Source organism: Entelurus aequoreus, linkage group LG07, assembly GCF_033978785.1.
Source record: "Entelurus aequoreus isolate RoL-2023_Sb linkage group LG07, RoL_Eaeq_v1.1, whole genome shotgun sequence".
In the NCBI taxonomy this organism is placed as follows: Eukaryota; Metazoa; Chordata; class Actinopteri; order Syngnathiformes; family Syngnathidae; genus Entelurus; species Entelurus aequoreus.
Window position 1 is genome coordinate 65514860 of NC_084737.1, and position 22412 is coordinate 65537271.

Genomic DNA, 22412 nt, shown 5'->3' on the forward strand with positions numbered 1-22412 from the left:
GCTGACACGGAAGTGAATACACCCGTTGGCGCAATTGTTTTCTCTATCGGGTCTAAAAAAAGGGGGCGGTAAACCGACTGTTCGCCACATAAGGAAGTTCCCGACTGCCAACAGTACAGCAAAAGCAACGCCCCGTTTTCTCCAGCGCTGCCATGGTGGTTGTTTTTTGAAAAAAACTCCCTGCAGTTACTATACGGTCTTACAGTAACTAAATATTAATATAAGCATAATGCATAAACTAAACAACAAGTCTGCGCAGGAGATAAGCGACCTGCTTGATGAGTACGGGATAAAACACGGGCCTGTTGTCGGTAGGCACTGAATGCTACATTGTTTCATCGTGGTAGCTTAGGCTACGCCGCTTACGAGTGTGCTATGCTCAACCATGACCTTATAATGTGCCTTTTTTTAATAAATATAACCTTCTTATACTCTAGAGTCTACCCGAAATCTGTACTTGAAGAAACTTAAAGAAGCAATGGTCAACCCGAAACGAGCTGCACCATCGGACAAAACCTACTACAGAGAAGAAGGTAATGTTGATTAATAAACACATATAGGTGATATTAACCCTTAACTAATGTGTTGCTGCGACTGCTTTATAATCAAGGATGGTTTAAATATGTGCGCTATCAACTTTTCACTGCAAACAGTTGTATAATAGGGACATAGAAGTTGAAGTTGTTAATGGGTTCAATTGCACAATAATCCATTTTTAGCTGAGTTAATCAAGCTTGACGTTTATTTACATAAGCTAAGAAGTGCCCAACATGCCCGAAACTCATTTACCAAAATGTTTTGTTTTTCAGAGGAAGAAGTTACATACCTTTACAGGACACCTGTAAGTACATTTGTATGATCACACTTGAAATCTCTATTGCTGGCTTGCAACTGTGTCAGGTTTGGACTTAGGGGCAAACATTCAGTAGCTCCTGTTTTGTTTTTTTAGCACCCAGCTACACACATGTCCGTGTTAGGAAGGCTTACAGGCAAAAATGCACGCTGGATATCTTGAGTGGGGTGCTGGTTAGCGCCTTGCATGGCAGCTCCCGCCATCAGTGTGTGAATGTGGAAATACTGTCAAAGCGCTTTGAGTACCTTGAAGGTAGAAAAGCGCTATACAAGTATAACCCATTTATCATTTATTTATTATATCTTCATAATATAGCTAAATTAGACAAGAGGGGAGCCATACACTCTTAAGAACACATACTTATGACAAGATTTAAGAGTTCAAGAAGTACAAAAGTCCATCCATCCATTTTCTACTGCATGTCCCGTTAGTGGTCGCGGGGGGTGCTGGAGCCTATCTCAGCTGCATTCGGGCGGAAGGCGGGGCACACCCTGGACAAGTCGCCACCTCATTGCAGGGCCAACACAGATAGACAACATTCACACTCACATTCACACACTAGGGCCAATTTTAGTGTTGCCAATCAACCTATCCTTTTATTTTATTTTTAAATACTGCATCATACTGTATGTGTATATATTGTATCTGTTGATGTAGTCCGAAAAAAAAATAAATTCAAAAACCATACCAAAAAAAAGAGGCCGATAGGGATAAACATCAAAATGCCAAATATCGGACCGGCGATAGTGTACACCCATGTGATTAAGTCTGAGGCGAACAGGAAGTGACATCATTTACAGCCCAGCAATCGTTCTATGTATTTTTTCCTCTTGCTTGCCTTAAACATCGTTTCTAATTGCGGTAGGTTAATAGTCCATTTCTGCACTGAATACATCATCTTTTGTCCTTTTTATAGACCCGGAGTAATGTTCCAGAGGACAAGTAAGTTACATCAAATTTTCATTTAAATGTATATTTGTAGTTTTAATTACTAATGTGTGTGTATTGTTTTTTACAACAGTAGGCTTCACATGAGGTCAAGACCAGAGTGGACTGAAAGAGAAACTGAACCAGAGTAAGTTTGTCTCCCACCTAAAATAAAAACCGCATTTTTGCGTGTTGAAGTTTCAGATCAAACGTAACTTCAGTCCACAGAACGATGGCATCATTTTGTACTGTTTTGGGTCAAGATGAGCACTAAGTTACTGACAATGTATAACAACCACCTATTGTGTTCTCTCTATAGACACTACACTTACAACAAAGGCTATCCGTACACTAACTCAACACCCAAAACATCTAGAGAGGCTCCTCCACAACCCGAGTCAACCCGCTTCGTCCCACTCTGGGTCCAGTTGGTGTTCTTCCTCATTGCAGCGGTGTTCCTCTACCTTGTCTTCTCCAGTATGGAGACGAATGCATACACCAATAAGTTGCAGTAATTCTCATAAGAAAGAAAAAAACTCAAGTCCGGTTTATTGGGCTGTTTTACTTAAAGATGACATATATATTTTATCCCAAAATGTTTTATTTTGTTTAATGATGTCTTTGTAATCTAAGTAAGTGTCCAAAATGTGTCACTAAGCTTCTTCATTGTGCAAAATCTTTGCATGAACGTAGAGCTCATTGGTATTGTTCACTGTTTTCACACTTTATACTGTTTGACTATTTTTAAACAAACATAAGTGCCTAAGTGGTTAAGGAAGGAAAAGCACTTAATTATAAAATGTTCTGTGTTGTTGTGTCAGGAAAAGTAAAGTATTTGTTCCACTGTATCAATAATTCAGGTGTTTTGATACAAAACTAATAATGTGGCTTGATTATTTTTGTTACTGCATGATCACAAGTATGCAAACAACACATGTAATGTTTTAACTAATAGCAAAAGAAGGAAAAAAAAAACTGTGTGCAATGTGATGAAGCTCTGATATTTCATATGATACTCAATTAAACAGCTTTAAATGCATTCAACTCAACAATCGCATTTTAATTAGGAGTGACTTAATACGTTTTAGTACAGTGGAGTACATAGACATTTCCTAGGCGGGTTTGGTAGAAAAACAATACAGTTGAGGTGTAAAACCGAAGTATACAACATGTCAGTGGTGTTTGTCATTAGTATAAATCAAGTAACAACTGAAATGTTGAAAACCACAAGTAGCAGCTGTTGAGATGCCTGCCTTAACACTGAGTTGAGACAACACTCACTTTGAACACAAAGGGCTCTCGTTAAGTCATCTGAAGTGCAAGGTATGTGAGATTTACATTCATTTAGAAATTGTTTGAAAACAGTTGAAACAAAAGTCCAGTCTGCCAGGCCTAAATTAAACAAGTCAAAAGGTTAAATCTGTATATGTGCCACTAACCACTCGTCATAGCAGGGGTGCAAATTAAGGCCCTACCCAACATATTGCTTGTCCCTCTCGGTCGTTTTAAGGAACACCAAGTTTTTTTATGTGAATTAACAAGCTGTTTGAAGTTAAATATTTGGTCATGTGCTTACTGCATGCAGAAAGCCAGAGTGTGACTAAATAATCTTAAAAGGGTCATATTTTGCAAAATCCACTTTTCTTGCTGTTTTTTTTTTGTATCTGGCATCCATATAAATGTCATAAATGTTGCCTTGTTCCAAACGAGCTGTTTGAGATTTGCCCAGATTTGTGACATACGCCAACTGCGGATATCTCCATACCAGGTAAATGATTTAATGAGTCAGCTATTTTTATTTCTCATCGCGTGTGTGTAGTTTGAACGAAAATTGTGTTATTTGTTGTATTAACCAGCACGGGTCAAAACATCAACCTCGTCTGAAGAAGTGCCTGCTTAAAGTTTTGTGTTTCCTGCCAATGTGCCTACAACACAGAGAGCGGTTTTACCAACCTCTGCTGACAAAATACAAAAGGATTTTTCAAAAACTACTTTTTGTGGAGACAATGAAGCGGTAAATCAAATAACAGTAGTTTTGACAATTTGTAATGATACATTAGCGCAGTGGTCCCCAACCACGGTACCGGTCCATGGATCGATTGGGACCGGGCTGCACAAGAAATTATAGAAAATTAAAAAAACAATTTTATTTTTTATTTATTAAATCAACATAAAAAACACAAGATACACTTACAATTAGTGCACCAACCCAAAAAACCTCCCCCATTACACTCATTCGCACAAAAGGGTTGTTTCTTTCTGTTATTAATATTTCTGGTTCCTACATTATATATCAATATAGATCAATACAGTCTGCAGGGATACAGTCCGTAAGCACACATGATTGTATTTTTTTCTTGACAAACCCCCCCACCCCCGGTCTGGTCCGTGGGACACATTTTCAAGCGTTGACCGGTCCACAATCACAAAAAGGTTGGGGACCACTGCATTAGCGTGTACCTGTTGCCGTTTTAACTTATATTTTTCTAACTTACTTACATCATTCTATCTTGTATTTTTTGGTAAGGCCAACAAAACGTACCTTGAGAACTACAAAAATGTCTAATGGGGCGTGGAAACAATCTCAGTCAGCTGGAGGGGACGAGACGTGGAGGAGATCATTTGCATCTAAAAAAGACAGACCCTGAAACAACTACGGTAGTTTTCAAGGTTCTTGAAGATGATTCTTTAAAACCAATGTTTGAGTACCATTATTGGTTGTAAAGAACACAAAGAGGTGTGTTAAATGTAGATTTGACATATAATCTGACCCCTTTAACATAAATAAAACCGAACTACATCAACACAGTAAAGAAGACACCTAAAGAATCCCATGGTTAGATTTAACAGTTTGTGGGATGCTTACAGATGCTGTCATCAGGACACCTGCACTAGTGTGTCACTAACAACGTGTTTGTCGTGTTCACTGGGATGCGTTAAAAGCAGGGATGACATTTCATTTGTTCGCTGTAATTTGTCTTGGCAATGCCATTTGGTGAACCAGGCTAAAGAGAAGGCCCAAAGTGTTCAGATGTTTGTTTTTTATGGCTAGATACAGAAATCTGAACATTTTATGAAATCCAAAACAACATTATCACCAAGTAGAAACCTGGTATGATCCGGACTGTACTGAACTGGTTGTTTTTGTGGATTCCGACCTTTTGGTTCTGTGGTACAGCTTCTGCTGCCTGAATCCAGCATGACCAGAATTTCGGCCCTGCCGACTGAAAGAAAAAAAGTGAGATTATTGTAGTCTCCATGACTTTCTGTATTTCTCTTTGCCCTTTTAAATATTTCACTGTTGCAGTGCATCAAAGTAAATGCTGTAGTACACTTCAGGGTGGCTTTTTTGCAACAATTAACAGCAGAATAGCAAGATGTGGAATATGAAACAGATTTACAATCAACTTAAATTCATTCACAACAAAACATAAAAAATCATTGCATACCTTCAGCCATGCGCTAGCCTGCGTACGCCATCATAGCTTGTTAACTGATAAGGCAACATATGTGTTTTCCACACCTGTAGATAGAAAATGATATTTACAGATTTTTTTAAATATTTTTTTGCCTCTATACACCATTAAAAATAAACCCATCAATATGTAAATACAGTGACATAATTGTTTGGATAACTACAATGAGTGATAATTCTAGCTTCAATGGCGCCCTTGGCTAGTCACCCTTTTAGTGTGAAATTTAGGTATAACTTTCTCTGATGCTGGAGTCTCAACCAATCCCACACATAGCAAGGGGCATTCACGAACATCGGCACTGCGAAAACCAACATATGCACTATAATGGAAATCCGAACTGATTCAATTATTTCATTGATAGACAAGCAACTTTTTCTGAATATGATTTCATAAAATGAGAAGGTTCTGGGTTCGATTCTCAGGCTTGGGCTCTTTTTGAGTGGTAGAAAATGGATGGATGGATGGAAAAGGAAAACAAAAATCTGTCCAACACAACATATGAGTTTAATGGAACTAAGCCAACACCATTATGCATTGCAATTAGCAACAACACTGAAACAAATGGCATCGTTTGACAGCAGGTAAGGCGAGACAGTCGGTTGAAATAAAATTGCTTTTGCCGTTCCTGCCGGTCGCTTTTTTCTTCATACTGAGCTCGCAGCAGCCAATGTCATCTCACAAGATGCTCGGGTGCCGTAACTGTCTATCAAGTGACGAAAGTGGCGTCATAGTGAAGAGAGATAATTGCTAATTTTTAGGTCTATTTTTTTTAATGGCTGGCTGGTGATCGACAGACACATCCTTTGCGATCGACCGGTAGCTCTCAATCTACCCGATGGGCGCCCCTGCTGTAGCGTGTAAGAAAGGGAATACATATATAACTTACATGATCGGGTTTCCCGCTCCAGTTCAGAGGGCCTTTTTTCCTTGTTGCACAGCACTTTGGCCACAATGACGATTATGATGACAGCTACAACAAATGTCAGACCAGAAACAAGCCAGCTGATCACCACTGGACTCAGAACTGGATCTGGGTCTAAAAGGGAAAATTAGTTTTACATTGAAGAACAAAGTTCACAAGCACTAAGTGAAAAATAAAAGTGTCACCTTTTATAGCGATGGGCAGAGCCTGGCTCTCTCTGGAGATAAATGTGCGCCCCCCCAGCTGCACTCGATACAGGCAGTAGTAGTAGCCCTCATTGGAGCTTTGGGCGCTGGGGAAGGTGAAAGTGACGGAAGGGGCGAGGGCCGGCAGAGACTGCCGCACCGTGCCGTTGGAGCGGATAAGCCGCAGCTGAAAGGAGCCTCCGGGGTACTCCTGCTGTGTGGAGCATGTGATGTTAAAACTGTGGCCCTTAAGGACGGAACCAGCCGGGGCGTCAGACGACGTGTTGTACCAGTGTTGGGGAGTCAGGAGCTCCACTGTGACCACACACAATAAGAAAACAAAATAGGAAAGTTAAAGTGAATGTCACACCTCTACAAACAACATTTAGGAGTACGCGATAATTATCAGTCTTGTGACGTCACACCAATACAACCAATAAAATAAAAAAAATATTCCTCAAATGAGTTGAGATTACCCATACGGAGCTGTAGGTGGGTTAGGATGAACAAATCCGGCGCTTCAACCTTGTAGGAGGTCCTAAAATTCCCCTGAGCTCACAGTGTAAACAAACATGGCGTCGATCCTGCGGGATTTTATTCAGCTGTCTTTCAGAGGAAGACAGCCCACATGCCGCCTGCACCAAATGCCCAGCAAACACATAAAAATAAAAACTATCTTAAACACATCAGGTCTCATCAGCCACTCCGAAACGCCACCAGAACCCATGTCCAAAAACCTATGAAGATGTTTGCGTCACCAAGAAGCTGCCCAAAGCCAGCAGCAAAGAAAAACCATTGGCCGATCCTACTGCCGCTGCATCCAAAAAATGAAAAAAGCACACTGATGACCCTAGGGCCAAGGATATCTGCAATTTCTTCATGGAAATAATGGCGCAACGGCTGGACGCCTACCACCATCATTGAAGACAATGGATCCCAATGGCCACCACACCACCCAAAGCCATGGTTTGTACTTCTGAGCGGCTGCTTTTTCAGATGTACGTTTGCTATCAAAATGCAACGTGATCGCCACACTCCTGCACACACTGGTACATGGAAATAAAAACATACCCTTCAAAACTGATTTATGGTTGGGATGTTAGTCATTGCGTCATCATAATGGTGATCTAATAACTCTACAGGTACAGTTTGTCAAATCCACCTTTGTCTGAGTCTATCTTACCTCTAGGTGTGCTGCACAGACTACACTTAAATCAAAATTTTAATATAAGCCATATAAATAGGTATATAATATGAGTACAGTATCTGTATCGGTCTTTAGAAACCGAAAGTTATCTGTATCGGCTTGAAAAAATACTACATTTGCTACTTTCAGTCCTTTTCATGTACTAAAACAGAAGGAGTCAGACCTCGAATTGCCAAGTATTTGTTACCTAGGAAAAGCAGTGAAATAGACTGATCTGTGATTCTAATAACTACAAGACACAAGATCGAGAATTTTAAGAAACCAAAACATACAACAACAGCTGGAGCATATGTAAAATGGGTTGTACTTGTGTGTCCGTTGTGTCCTTGAGCAAGACACTTCACCCTTGCTCCTAATGGGTCCTGGTTAGCGCCTTGCATGGCAGCTCCCGCCATCAATGTGTGAATGTGTGTGTGAATGGGTGAATGTGGAAATAGTGTCAAAGCGCTTTGAGTTCCTTAAAAAGGTAGAAAAGCACTATACTGTACAAGTACAACCCATTTACCATATGTGGCACTTGGGCCGCAACAATAAATCGATTAAAGGGACCCCATTACGAAAAAACAACGTTTCTTACTTATTGGTACCTGCTGTAGTGAATGTGGGATTGACATAAGTCCCGAAAATTTGAAATCAAATCGTGGAAACATTGTGGAGATCTTTATCAAACAATCTTTCCTTCCTTCATACTTTCTCCAAACGAGCCGTTTGAAATTTGCCCAAATTGTGACGTTTTCCCATTGACACATTTTGCCTCTTAACATAGCTGCAGTTAGGTTAGCAGTTATTTTTCTCTCTTTCAAGCTGCTCAAATTGATTGAAAAAATGTGAAGGCAAAAAAGTGCGACAGGAACCAGCAAAGAAGTCGATTGCCCCCACCAGCAGAAAAAGTGTAAATGGTTGATAGTTTTAGCCTGACCGAATAAGTAACTCACCCACAGTAATGTTGACAGAGTTGCTGGGTGGTGAGCCGAGCAACTGAGAAGGCGAGCTGCCTCTGATACTGTAGCGACAACTATAGCTGCCCTGCTGGAACGTCTCAATGTCGGACACGGTCAGCTCCACCCGGGTCTGGCTTTGGTCCACCCTCTGAGTCACCACGGGTTTGGACAGGCCGTTCTTATACAGGTGGAAGTCACTGATGTGAGCCAGCAGGACGCTGCAGCTGAAGCGAACTGCCTCCCCGGCAGAGAACACATTGTAGGGTGATAATAGGGAGAGGATGGGCATGAAAAGTGTACCTGTGGGCATAGAGATGTGTAAATACTGAGCTGAAAGATGTATATCACAGCATATCAATCCCTAGTATTGTGTGTGTGAAAGATGTCTATAAATTAGTGCGTCTCTCCGCAAATTCTTTAAAAACTAATTGGTACTAGCGTGTCTCACCTGAGCATGTTACTCCTGCGTCATTGTCATGTGTGCAATGGGAGCTACTATGGAGGACGACCGCACAGCGGTTCAAACTGGACTCATGTCCCGAGCACTGGATGTGCCGCAGCCAGATCTCTCCCTTGCCAGGCCCAGACCCTCGGTGGTGGGCAGACTCCGCCAAGCCGCAGGCCAGCTCCAGACACACCACGTTGGCCTCCACGAGGTCCCAGCCGTGGTCACAAACCGTTCCCCACTGGTTGTGTCGAAGGATCTCAACACGCCCGGAACACTTGTTCTCACCATCTGCAAGTCGGATGCTGTCTGTCGAGCAGAAATAACACACAGTGAACTCATTGTACACTACTGAACAAAACGCCAAGTGTGTCATTGCCCAATGATAGAAAGATTTTTTGCCTTTGAGGTCTTGGCATTGTGGATATCTGACAAAAAATGGCATTTAAACCAGTTTAAGGTGCAGATCTGCACCTTCTAAGGCTATGGTCTTAAACATGTCATCAGCTTATATTTCATCAGCTTTAAATAACTTCCTGACTATTAGATTTTTTTTTGCATTTTAATGCTGTACTTGCCAATCTGGTTGCAATACACCAGAGCAAAATGTGTTTTAAGATTTTATTCAGGAGTGCATGTGGTGGAAAGCAGTTTAATCTCAAACTCCAAGCTTACCGAAGGCAGTGACTCTGTCCCGCAGAACACCTAAAAGACCTTTGACAAGATGACAAACACAATCAGCATCAGGCAAATAGATTTACAACAACAGACACACATTAGAAATGCAGTCATAAATAAAAAGACAATACATCCTATATATATTTGCCATTTTAGCCCATTAATGGTGTACCAGTTAGGTTTATTTCACTGCTTTAGAAATCTAGATGGACTTCAATAATAGTTAAAATAGTACAGAAGTCAACAGAACTGCAAAAGTATGCCAAACGTGTGGAGTTATTTTTATACCCATGCTTTAACTTTTAGTGCAGTGATTGTCAAACTGTGGTACGTACTGATACGTGGGGTGTATGTAGTGGTACACCAAAGAATCACTTATTTAAATATTGTAATGACTTGACCCGCGCCCTTATCAAAGGTTTATCAGCCTTACATGGAAGTCGTTACAATCTGACGACTGTAGGTCGTACTCAAGTACAGTCATTTTTTTGACTTAACATTTTTTTTAAAAGGGGCTGTTTGCAACGTTTACACAGATGCATAGAGGGCGCCAACTTTCCAATGTATTTTACACAGTATATCCCGCCCTCTCGGCTTCTCCTACGTAAAGCTGTAATTACGTACGTATATGACACATTACACATTACCTTTATGTGTTGTTAGCTAATAATAGTAATGTGGATAGCTAGCGTTAGCTATTATTGAATGTATATTCTATCATAACAACAACATGACTGCAAATTGTTAGTTGCTTCTCTTGGACTGCTGTTACATGTGTGTGCATACGCTGCCTGCTCGTAAGTGTTGACAATACAGGGTGAGTGACTACGAAGGACCGTTAGGGACATGTGGGAGGAGGTTGTGATTAGCGCACTGCAGGAGCAAAAGGTCACCGCCTCAGTCGATGGTGTTGAGGGCGGACCACCGTCGACTAGGGGCGGGGCATGTGCGGGACGGCGAGACGCAGCTGGCAGGTGATTAGATTTCGCAGGTGGTACGTGTTAATCTGATCATCTGTTGTCTTTAACAGTGAGCGGCCAGCGGAGGAGGAGAGGAGAGAGAGAGACACGTCTGAAAAGATTGTACTGGATATTATAACTTGTAACACATGGTGATTAAAAGGCTTGGTGAAACGGCACGACTGACTCTTGACGTAATATCAGGGGAACGGGTAGGGAACGACCTCTACATCTGGCGCCCAACGTGAAAGAAGAAAGGCTGCGATGTCGTCACCAAGCCCCATAGAGGCGCTGGGACAGCTCTTGGCGGAGGTGTCGACGGCGAACCACCGGCAGAATGAGGCGATGCAGGCCCAAATTGCACAGCAGAGCCAGATCCTGCGAGCGCTCACGGAAAGGTCCGGAGCGGGGACAACCCCAGCAGCAAGGCCGACATTGACGACGGTGGGGATGCACAGGATGGCAGAGACAGAAGACGCGCAAAGTTTCATGGACATGTTTGAGGCGACAGCGAAGGCATGCGCATGGCCGGAGGAAGAGTGGGCGGTGCGGCTGCTACCGTTGCTGGTGGGAGAGGCGCAGCGAGCGGCGCTCAGCCTGCCACCAGCGTCCCGCGTGAGCTACCAGGACATGAGGAGGGCGGTGTTGGACCGGACAGGAGGGTCCAAAGAGGACAACAGACGCCGGTTCCGGACCATGAGACTCGGACAAGTGGAGCGGCCTTTTGCCCTGGGCCAACAGCTGAGAGACGTGGCGACCAGATGGCTACAACCCGGAGGAATAGAGGAGGTGATCGAGCAGATCATCCTGGAACAATTCCTGGAGGCAATCCCGGCGCGGACGTCAGCGTGGGTCCGCTACCATCGGCCACAAGGCGTAGCAGCAGCGGTAGCCTTGGCGGAGGACCACCTGGCCGTACACCGGGAGAAGGGGAAGGAGGAGAAGGCTGCAAGAGGAGCGGAGCGGCCAGTCCCGGCGCCGCGCAGGATGCGGGCGCTGCCAGCAGAAGGAGTCCAGCCGTGGGCACGGCCACGACACAACCCAAGTCTGCTTTCTCCTCCTCAGGGCCAGGCCGCTGCGGACACTGCGTTTCCCCCGCAAACGGCGCCTCGAATGCCGGGGCAGGTGTGCTGGAGGTGTGGGCGGCTAGGACACCTGCAGCGGGAGTGTCCAGCGATGGAAGTGGGGCAGGTGATCCGGGTTGGCGACCCTCCAGCACCCTCCCCCGGGCCAGAAGAGACATACTATGTACCAGTAAGGATACAAGGGAGTATACACCGGGCGATGGTGGATTCGGGCTGCGAGCAGTCCATGATTCACCAAAACCTGGTCCGACCCGGGGCGTTGAGAAAAGCTACACGGGTGCGGGTTAAATGTGTGCATGGGGATATTCACGAGTACCCTATCGTGCCGGTGGACATTTTTTTTAAAGGGGAAAAACATAGTGTTAAGGTGGCTGTAAATTCGCGCCTGGCGCACTCCTTAATCTTGGGAACAAATTGGGCGGGATTTAACGGGTTAATAAAGCAGTGCGCAGGGGTGCGTTCACGACCGGTAGGAAAAGGGAATGTCCGCGCTGTTCTCATCGGCGACGCGAGATTATCCGACGCTGCCGGGGGGAGGGGGAAGGGGAGCCGGCGGGGGCTTCGCAGGAGGTTTCCCCGGTTCCCCAATGGCGCCCCATGGATGATTTTCCACTCGAGCAGTCTCGAGATGACACTCTGCGCGCGACCTGGGACCAAGTGATTTCAATTGATGGGCAGCGGGTTCGCCCGGGTATAGCGCGGGATTTCCCTCACTTTGCATTGATTAGGGATAGATTATACAGAGTGAGTCGTGACACTCAGACAGGGGAGGAAATCACCCAATTGTTGGTGCCAAAAAGCCGTCGGGAAATGATTTTCCAGGCGGCGCATTTTAACCCGATGGCCGGTCACATGGGTTATGGTAAAACACTTAATCGGATAATGGTCCGGTTCTATTGGCCAGGCATTCGGGCAGACATGCGCCGCTGGTGCGCGGCCTGCCCGGACTGTCAACTAGTCAACCCCGCGGCCACCCCTAGAGCACCTTTGCGGCCATTACCACTCATAGAGGTCCCGTTTGAGCGAATTGGCATGGACCTCGTCGGACCATTTCACCCGAGCACCCAGGGATATCGCTTTGCACTAGTCCTGGTGGATTATGCAACGCGCTATCCCGAAGCAGTGCCGCTGCGCTCCATCTCTGCAAAGAGTGTCGCGCAGGCACTATTTCAAGTTATCTCCCGAGTTGGAATCCCGAAAGAGATTCTAACTGACCAGGGCACGTCCTTTATGTCACGCACGTTTAGGGATGATGTTTGATAAGAAATTATCGAGTTCGAGTCTATTATCGAATCCTCTTATCGAACCGATTCCTTATCGATTCTCTTATCGAGTCCAGATAGGTTGTTGTATATGGAAAAAAACACACAATATTTGGTTTAACAAAAGCTCACTTTTATTATATAAGAAAACAATTTAATCTAAAAAATAAATAAATATTGACTGTTGCCCCCCTAAAAAAATAAAAAATAAAAATATTGACTGTTGTTACCCAAAGTATATTAAGTGGGATTTTTCAGAAAAACAAATATATAAGGTAACACAAAAACAACCTGTCTCTGTGATCACTATAGGTGTATAAATAATACTAGTGTTAAATAAAATCAGTCCCTTGGGCACAAAACTGGAAATAATACAGCTCTCCAAAAAGTGCAATTCTGCTGCTATTTGACATAACTGTTTGTTATGATGCTTTGACATTTTTGCACTTTAAAGAAAGAAAGAAAATTCTATGAAGAGAAAAGTTGTTTGCAAATGTGGTTACAATGCTAAAAAATGAAAAGTTAAAGCTAAAAAAAGAAATACACTTTATTGAGTTAACATTATTTCTTTATAGGGGGAAAGATATTATGAGCTAGGGAATATAACAACTACACTACCCATCATGCAACGGGAGTGACGAGCATGCGCGGTAGCCCCGAAAAGTGTTGTTGCATGTCGTCACCCGTGAAAGTAAACGTCAAGAACTCAGCCAACACGCCTCGTCTGCATTATTTATAATTAGACAGACAACACATATACAGTGTGATTTTGTTTTGTTTACAAGGAAAGAAAAACAAAAGTTCATGTCATATATGTATGTGCTGCGGTTGCTATAAGAACGTTGCGACAGCTGCCGTAAAGGAGGTGCGTTGCTATGTTTCCGGTTGGTCGTAAAAGTGTTCGTCATGTGTTTGTAGTCTGCTCAAATCTCCCAGTAAAGTTATTCATTGGATTATACCTTTTGTTTTGAACTTTATTACACCTTGAAGCACTTTTTCCCGTCCATTTTTTTCCTGCTTTCGCTATCTGCGCTTAATGACCGAGCTACGTGACTGATTTCTTGTGATGTCACACGGAGCATTTCTGGTCGGGACGGGATTCGTTCCGAGGGGTTCGAATATAGAACCAACTCTTTTTCTTTACTATAGTGGTCTCGATAACGGGTACAGGTTTTTAAAAAGGGATTCGAGTCCGAGGACTCGGTTCTTTTCTTATCGAACAACCGGGAAAACCGGTTTCGAGTATCATCCCTACGCACGTTAAAGGAGCTGTACGGATTATTGGGGATCAAATCTATTCGGACCAGCGTTTACCACCCGCAGACGGATGGGCTGGTAGAGCGGTTGAATAGAACCTTGAAATCCATGATCCGGAAGTTCGTACACGAGGACAAACCAAATTGGCATAAATGGTTGGATCCCCTGTTATTTGCAGTGCGGGAGGTTCCACAGGCCTCAACAGGATTTTCTCCATTTGAACTGTTGTTCGGCAGGAAGCCGCGCGGGGTACTGGACCTAGTTAAAGAAAGCTGGGAGGAAGGTCCAAGCCCCAGTAAAAATGAAATTCAGTACGTCATGGACTTGAGAGCAAAACTCCACACTTTGGGGCACTTGTCACGTGAGAATTTGCTCCAAGCCCAAGAACGTCAGCAGCGCCTGTATAACAAGGGGACGAAACTCAGACAATTTTCACCGGGAGAGAAAGTACTTGTATTACTCCCAACATCCAGCTCCAAATTACTCGCCAGGTGGCAGGGACCCTTTGTGGTCACACGACGAGTAGGTGACGTGGATTACGAGGTCAGGCGGTCTGACCGGGGTGGGGCAACACAAATATACCACCTCAACCTACTAAAAGGGTGGAGGGAAGCGGAGCCTGTCTCCATGGTGACGGCGATAGCGGAGGGCGAGGAGCTGGGGCCGGAGGTTCCCCCCTCCCCCCGGCCCTTTCCTCTCCGCTGTGATAATCATCTGACGCCGTCACAGAAAGCAGACGTGGCCAAATTGCAGCAGCATTTTGCTGACGTGTTCTCCCCCCTGCCAGGCCGCACGACTCTCACCCAGCATCACATAAAGACCAGCCCAGGCGTGACGGTGAGGTCTCGGCCCTATAGGCTGCCCGAACACAAGCGCAAAGTAGTTCGGGAAGAATTAAAAGCCATGCTGGAATTGGGAGTGATAGAAGAGTCACACAGTGCGTGGTGCAGCCCCATAGTTCTGGTGGGGAAGAAAGATGGGTCTGTGCGGTTCTGTGTGGACTACCGCAAGGTAAATGATGTGTCACGTTTTGACGCATATCCAATTCCCCGGGTCGACGAGCTCCTGGACCGGTTGGGCACTGCTCTGTTTTTTACGACACTGGATTTGACTAAGGGCTACTGGCAGATTCCCTTGTCTCCAGAGTCTAAGGAAAAAACGGCATTCTCCACTCCGGAAGGTTTATACCAATTCGTGACCCTTCCGTTCGGCTTGTTCGGTGCGCCCGCCACATTTCAGAGACTCATGGACCGGGTGCTGCGGCCCCACGCTGCATATGCTGCCACCTATCTGGATGATGTCATCATCCAGGGGAACAGCTGGGCGGAGCATGTGCAGAGGGTGGGGGCGGTGCTCGAGTCCCTGAGGCGGGCGGGGCTCACCGCCAACCCGGCGAAGTGCGCGGTTGGCCGGAGGGAGGTACAGTATCTGGGGTACCACTTGGGGGAAGGTCAGGTGCGGCCTCAGGTAGAAAAAAACGCAGCAGTTGCGGCCTGCCCGACCCCAAAGACGAAAAAGGAGGTGAGGCAGTTTTTAGGGTTGGTGGGCTACTACCGGAGGTTCATTCCCCGGTTTGCGGACCTGACCAGCCCACTAACTGACCTCACCCGAAAAGGTGCTCCAGATCTGGTCCAGTGGACGGGGCAGTGCCAGCAGGCATTCGAGAAGGTGAGGAAAGCAGTTTGCGAGGAGCCGGTACTGTGCATGCCTGATTTTTCTATCCCATTTTGTTTGCAGGCGGACGCGTCGGGCAGAGGACTGGGAGCCGTTTTATCCCAGCAGCGGGGGGGGGGGGGGGGGGGGGGGGGGGGGCACCGACCACCCGGTCCTGTACATCAGCAGAAAGCTATCGGAAAGGGAGGCCAGATACAGTACGGTGGAAAGAGAGAGCCTCGCCATCCGGTGGGCGGTCGGTGCCCTCCGGTACTATCTGCTGGGACGCCCGTTCAGCCTCTGCTCGGACCACAAGCCCCTCCAGTGGCTCCACCGCATGAAGGATGCCAACCCGCGGATCACCCGGTGGTATCTCGCTTTACAACCCTACAATTTCAGAGTGATCCATAGGCCGGGGGCGCAGATGGCCGTGGCAGACTTCCTCTCCCGCTCCCAGGGGGGCGTGGGGGGGGAGTTGGCGCGGCCGGATGATGTCCCGGCCTAAGTCTGGCGGTGGAGGTATGTGGGAGGAGGTTGTGATTAGCGCACTGCAGGAGCAAAAGGTCACCGCCTCAGTCGATGGTGTTGAGGGCGGAGCGCCGTCGACTAGGGGCGGGGCATGTGCGGGACGGCGAGACGCAGCTGGCAGGTGATTAGATTTCGCAGGTGGTACGTGTTAATCTGATCATCTGTTGTCTTTAACAGTGAGCGGCCAGCGGAGGAGGAGAGGAGAGAGAGAGACACGTCTGAAAAGATTGTACTGGATATTATAACTTGTAACACATGGTGATTAAAAGGCTTGGTGAAACGGCACGACTGACTCTTGATGTAATATCAGTGGAACGGGTAGGGAACGACCTCTACAGGACATTATTCAGAATTACCTCTTACATACACTACTGAAAAGCTTTTGCAAAAACAACTGAATGTTTTTCACTGACACACACTACTGAAACACACTCACACACACTAATGAAATGTTTTTCTCTCACACACATTACTGAAACACTCTCATACACATTACTGAAATCCTTTCACACACACACACAACTAAAATGTTTTCTCTCATTCACACTACTGAAAACCTCACACACACACACACAACTGAAATTATTTTGTTTTTTGCATATGTTTATGTATATCTCAGCATATTCCCTTTCTACATGACATTTGTATCACTCAGAAACACCAGTCTTATTTCAAAGTGGATTGACAACTCAGTTGACAAATTATGAGCTTCTGTGCCACGTCCACTGCCTACATTAGCTGATAAGTCTTTGTTAAAGGGAAGGACAGAATATTCACGGTAGATTTATAGCTCAGAGAGAAATCACGTAAACAAAGGTGTTCGGTGGGCTTGTAGTGATAAAATATCTTAAATTAAATATATTAAAGGGACAAGCGGTAGAAAATGGATGGATGGATGGATAGTAAACTGAAATACAAATATTAGTGGGTAAAATAAAACTGATACTGATAACCAGTATTCATCACTGATTTAACATTGTGTGGGGTCAGTATTTTGTATCGTATTTATTATTAGTGTTATGTATGTCTATAGTATTAGTATTATTATGTCTATAGCACAATGACTTATATTGTGTTGGCTGTTTTCATGTGATCTGATTGTTACATTCTTATTTTAGTCAGGACACAGCAGCATTACCACAAAAACGGAATAAACAACCTCTGGATTCATGGAAGTTGGCTTTCAAACATAACTTCTTTCCACACATATATATTGTTCGGAACAATCAATATACTTCACATAGAAACAAGATCTTTTTCCACAAACAATATCCTTTTTTTTTTGCTCAAAAAACTTTATGTCTTCTTATCCATATACTTTTCAAATGTTCTCGTAGTCAGACAATATTGTCAGCATATTAGAGGGATTTTTTACCTGACATGTTTCGACTGTCATCTGCAGTCTTCTTCAGAAGGGGCACCGGACTGCTGTGACATGTTGCCTATCAGCTGTTCTATAGGCGTGGCCAACCAAGCAGACTATCCCCCACCCGCCCCCAGCCATTTGATGGTCAATGGGGCAGGGAGCTGACAGGCAATACATCACAGTGGTCAGGCGACCCTTCGGAAGAAACTTACAAATTACAGTCGAAACATGTCTGGTAAAAATCCCATCTAATATACCGAAAATATCGTCTGACTACAAGAAAATTTCAAAAGAAAAAAAAAATCATTTTTTTCAAAATTTTTTGACAGAAATGGACGTTCATTGTACATATAATAGATTTGTTGACATGAATCCTATTGATTATAAAAGATTGATAAATGGGACGGCGTGGCGAAGTTGATAGAGTGGCTGTGCCAGCAATCGGAGTGTTGCTGGTTACTGGGGTTCAATTCCCACCTTCTACCTTCCTAGTCACGTCCGTTGTGTCCTTGGGCAAGACACTTCACCCTTTGCCTCTGTTGGCTGCTGGTTAGCGCCTTGCATGGCAGCTCCCGCCATCAGTGTGTGAATGTGTGTGTGAATGGGTAAATGTGGAAATACTGTCAAAGCGCTTTGAGTACCTTGAAGGTAGAAAAGCGCTATACAAGTATAACCCATTTATCATTTATTTAATTTATAAATGGCATTTCAGTCCAGCTTCTTCAGCTCTTTAAGTATTCTCTACGGGATGAACAGATGGCGTAAGTTTCTCAAAGCAGGTTGCTGGAAGAAACTTATTGGTTAAAATGTAATAATAAACACATAAGGAACACAATCAATTCTAATAGAACTTGTCCACCAAAAAGTGTTGTGTCCTGGAGAAACTCCTTGCCTAATATTAATTTTAAAACATAACAGATTATAAGATTAAAGTACCAATGATTGTCACACACACACTAGATGTGGTGAAATTTGTCCTCTGCATTTGACCCATCCCCTTGGGGAGCAGTGGGCAGCAGCGGCGCCGCGCCCGGGAATCATTTTGGTGATTTAACCCCCAACTCCAACCCTTGATGCTGAGTGCCAAGCAGGGAGGGAAACGGGTCCCATTTTTATAGTCTTTGGTATGACTCGGCTGGGATTTCAACTCCAACCTACCGATCTCAGGGCGGACACTCTAACCACTAGGCCACTGAGATGGATTCTTATCCCAAATGAAGTTAAAATCATGTCACACGTCAAAATGATTCACAAATTTTACCCTCGTAAATCTCTTCTGTCTAAATTCATCAGAGCAATTGAGAGGAGACACAAACACAACACAGAAAAAACCAAAAGTAGTGAAACAAAAATGAATATCATCAACAACAGTATCAACATTAGTTACAACTTCAACATAGCAGTGATTAAAAATCCCTCATTGACATTATCATTAGACATTTATAAAAAAATGAACAATAGTGTCACGGTGGCTTACACTTGCATCGCATCTCAATATTTTCACAAAGATAAAACAAGTCATATTTTTGGTTCATTTAATAGTTAAAACAAATTTACATTGTTGCAATCAGTTGATAAAACATTGTCCTTTAAAATTATAAAAGCTTTTTACCAAAATCTACTACTCTGCTTGCATGTCAGCAGACTGGGGTAGATCCTGCTGAAATCATATGTATTGCATGAATAGAGAATCGTTTTGAATCGGGAAAAAATCGTTTTTGAATCGAGAATCGTGTTGAATTGAAAAAAAAAAAAAGATTTTGAATCGAATCGTGACCCCAAAAATCGATATTGAATCGAATCGTGGGACACCCAAAAATTCACAGCCCTATTGAATATACTTGTTAAATAATAGCTCTCCATTGTTTTTAATGAATACTCAGGTCTACTACGCTATCGTATTTTAATGTTGATCATTGGAGAGCCAAGTGTTTTCTGAGAGGGCACTTGGTGAAAAAAGTTTGAGAACCATTTTGTGTATCAATACACAAATACTGTAACCAGTACTTTTTAAGTAAGACGAGTCATTAGCACCAAACAAATACAACACTGTCATGTAAAAATGCCTAAATGACGTCATTTAAAATGCTATAAATCACTGACCTGCTGGCTGGATTTTAGCATTGGTTAGCAGCCTTAGCTTACCTGTTAGCACAATGTGGAGGAATCTTAACATTGTTTCCCCCCTCACCCTTCCATCAAACAGCGGCGTGGGAGAGGCACCCGGTGTGGCGGGGGTGATGTCGCAGGCTTTTGGACGCTCCAAGCCGCACAAGACATGAGCTAGCCGGGCCGACGATGAAGGCTAGTCGAAGCGTGCTAGCTCACTCGGAGGTAACTTTAGCAAAGTGGCCCGTACGGGATGGCTGTAACCAGCGGCTACGAACATCGCCGACATGAATAAAGTGACGTCAATGCGCTCCAAGTGTCGATAGTATGGCTGTCAAAGTACTCTTATCTGTCAAGATTACGTTGGTAGACAGCATGCCGTCAAAAGTAGAGTTTATCCCGCCCAGGTGATTAGCCGTTCCCGAAGTGGCCGGCAGAGGTCAGCATACACCGAAGCGCCTCCAGGTTTAATTCTATTAATCACAGTTTTGAATTGTGATTCATCGCGATTAATGTTTTAGAGATAGTTTAGATCGGATAGGTCTTTATTGTCATTGCACAAGTACAACAAAACTTTGTTTTCAGCACAAAACCCTTCAAGATTAGACAAACGAACAGTGTACATCAATCAATCAATCATATAGCCCTAAATCACAAGTGTCTCAAAGGGCTGCACAAGCCACAACGACATCCTCGGTACAGAGCCCACATACGGGTACAGGGTTACAGAACAGGAACGCTGATGGGTCACCACAAGGCGCCCCGTAAAAGATGGGAAAAAGGTCAAACGCTGGGGAAAAAGATGAGTAAAAAAATACAAACTAGACTGGGCTCCTAAGGAGGCCTAATCTGGAGTGGGGAAAAAAACTCCATGCAATGCACACATAAACACGTTACATTTAATCACGACAAACTCGCAACAGAGGGGCAGGGAGTTGGGGCCCTGGAAGGCGACCGCTGCTATGAAGCGCTGCCATCCGACCATCACCCCGAGGGGAAACAAGCGCAGGTGAAGGCGTAGTGTGGGGGAGGGGGGTGCGTGTGTGTGTGCCCAATTGTCTTAGGTGTGATGATGTAATGTTTTTATACAAAAGATCTACAAAAGTTCAACTCCAGGTGTCGTTGAGGAGGGAGGGAGGTCAAAAGCGCCCATCATTGAGGTGTCCTCTGGGGTGTTTTTCAGAACAGCCTGGTCAAGTTTTCACAGCGTCAAGGCCATTCGAGGGAGTCAAATCGTAGATTAGGATGTTTGTTTTCCGCGAGCAGACAAAACGATGACTTGTCTGTTCTATTCGTCCATGCTGGGTGCTCTCAAATTCAATTCAAGCAACGAACAGCCTTCAGGCTCCTTGAGTGGCTGCCATCGTCTTATGAATTTGACGATACACCACAGCAATGCCCAGCCCAATCAGCAGGTGCCCCGCGATCACGGTTCCAAATAGGTAGATGTCTTCCACGTCCTCGATGGAAAGGACTGAGAGGCACATGATTCTCCATTCATCCCAGGAATCTCTCACGTACCCCGCAGCAATGGTTCCATCAGGGCAGCCAGGCACTCCCGAACCTCTTTTCCTCATCGAAAAGATTTTGCCAATTGCGTCGAGAGTCCAGCTGAGCATTTCCATGTCTGATATTTAGATTTGAGGACAGCGCAAAGAAAGAGGCTTCAAAAAAGTTCAGACAAGACAAAAACAAAGAGAGCAAGCTGGGAAAAGAGGGAGAGGAAAAAATGCGACCGCCCTCACCAGAGGCAAGACAGAAAAGCTAACTAGTCGTTTTCGTCATGTACTACTATAGTAGCATTCTTGCTAGCAGCTGCCTCAAAAACAACGATTGATTGAATCATTTATTCGAAGTTTCTAAAAGAAAGGGTACTGTCACGGCGCATGCGCAATCTGCTAGAAGCGCGCCGGAACAAGCCCCTGCTTGCTCTTGCCGCATCACGGCCACGCGCCTGCACGTAATCATCAATCAGCGGACCTGGGTCTGATGAGGGCAGAAGGAATAAAGACCAGTTCTTACGCTTTCTGAGCTCACTATGTTCACTGCTCACTGTACATATCCTACAAAATAAGACCTACACTGTTTCAATGTCCATTTCTCAGATGATATAATTGTTGATGACTGAAGTGCTGATATCAACCAAACCTACCCCCGCCCCATCCCCCTCCACATCCCAACCCCCGGATTTTAAATAATGTAAATAATTCAATTTATATACTCTGATGATTAACTTGTGTGATGACTGTATTATGCTGATAGTATATATTTATACCATGAATTGATTAATGTGTACAAGTTGAAAAACGTATTTGAGTGTTACCATTTAGTGGTCACTTGTACGGAATATGTACTGTACTGTGCAATCTACTAATAAAAGTCTCAATCAATCAATCAAACCAGCGGACCCGAAGATCCAGTGCCGGAACGTAATTCACTCTTTGTAGTAAGCATCCCGTCTCTGGCTTCCCTCTGCGTACTTGCTCTCTCTGTGCTTTCCCTGTGCTCGTGTCTTATGTCCTCTGTGTTCCCAGCAGTGTTCCCTCTGTTGCCCGTGAT

The 22412-nt window shown here is 44.5% G+C and overlaps 1 protein-coding gene across 1 annotated transcript; it reads right to left on the minus strand.

The window, feature by feature from the left end:
* Positions 1–1399: 1399 nt before the first annotated feature.
* On the minus strand, positions 1400–20292 carry LOC133654169 (uncharacterized). Its single transcript, XM_062054259.1, has 8 exons — positions 19890–20292; positions 9632–9670; positions 8960–9265; positions 8506–8811; positions 6364–6678; positions 6143–6292; positions 5230–5303; positions 1400–5004 (listed from the first exon to the last, which is right to left on the minus strand). The coding sequence occupies exons 1-7, from the start codon at positions 19918–19920 to the stop codon at positions 5260–5262; spliced, it is 1191 nt and encodes a 396-aa protein (XP_061910243.1). The 5' UTR covers positions 19921–20292; the 3' UTR covers positions 1400–5004; positions 5230–5259.
* Positions 20293–22412: the final 2120 nt, after the last annotated feature.

What these genes read in the sequence shown, in the direction of transcription:
- LOC133654169 (XM_062054259.1), bottom strand. Translation starts at nt 19,920, where the DNA reads ATGTTAAGATTCCTCCACATTGTGCTAACAG. An exon ending in CCTCCACATTGTGCTAACAG is followed by an intron (nt 9,671 to 19,889) that starts GTAAGCTAAGGC and finishes ATCTTGTCAAAG; the next exon opens with GTCTTTTAGGTGTTCTGCGG. An exon ending in CGCAGGAGTAACATGCTCAG is followed by an intron (nt 8,812 to 8,959) that starts GTGAGACACGCT and finishes CTATGCCCACAG; the next exon opens with GTACACTTTTCATGCCCATC.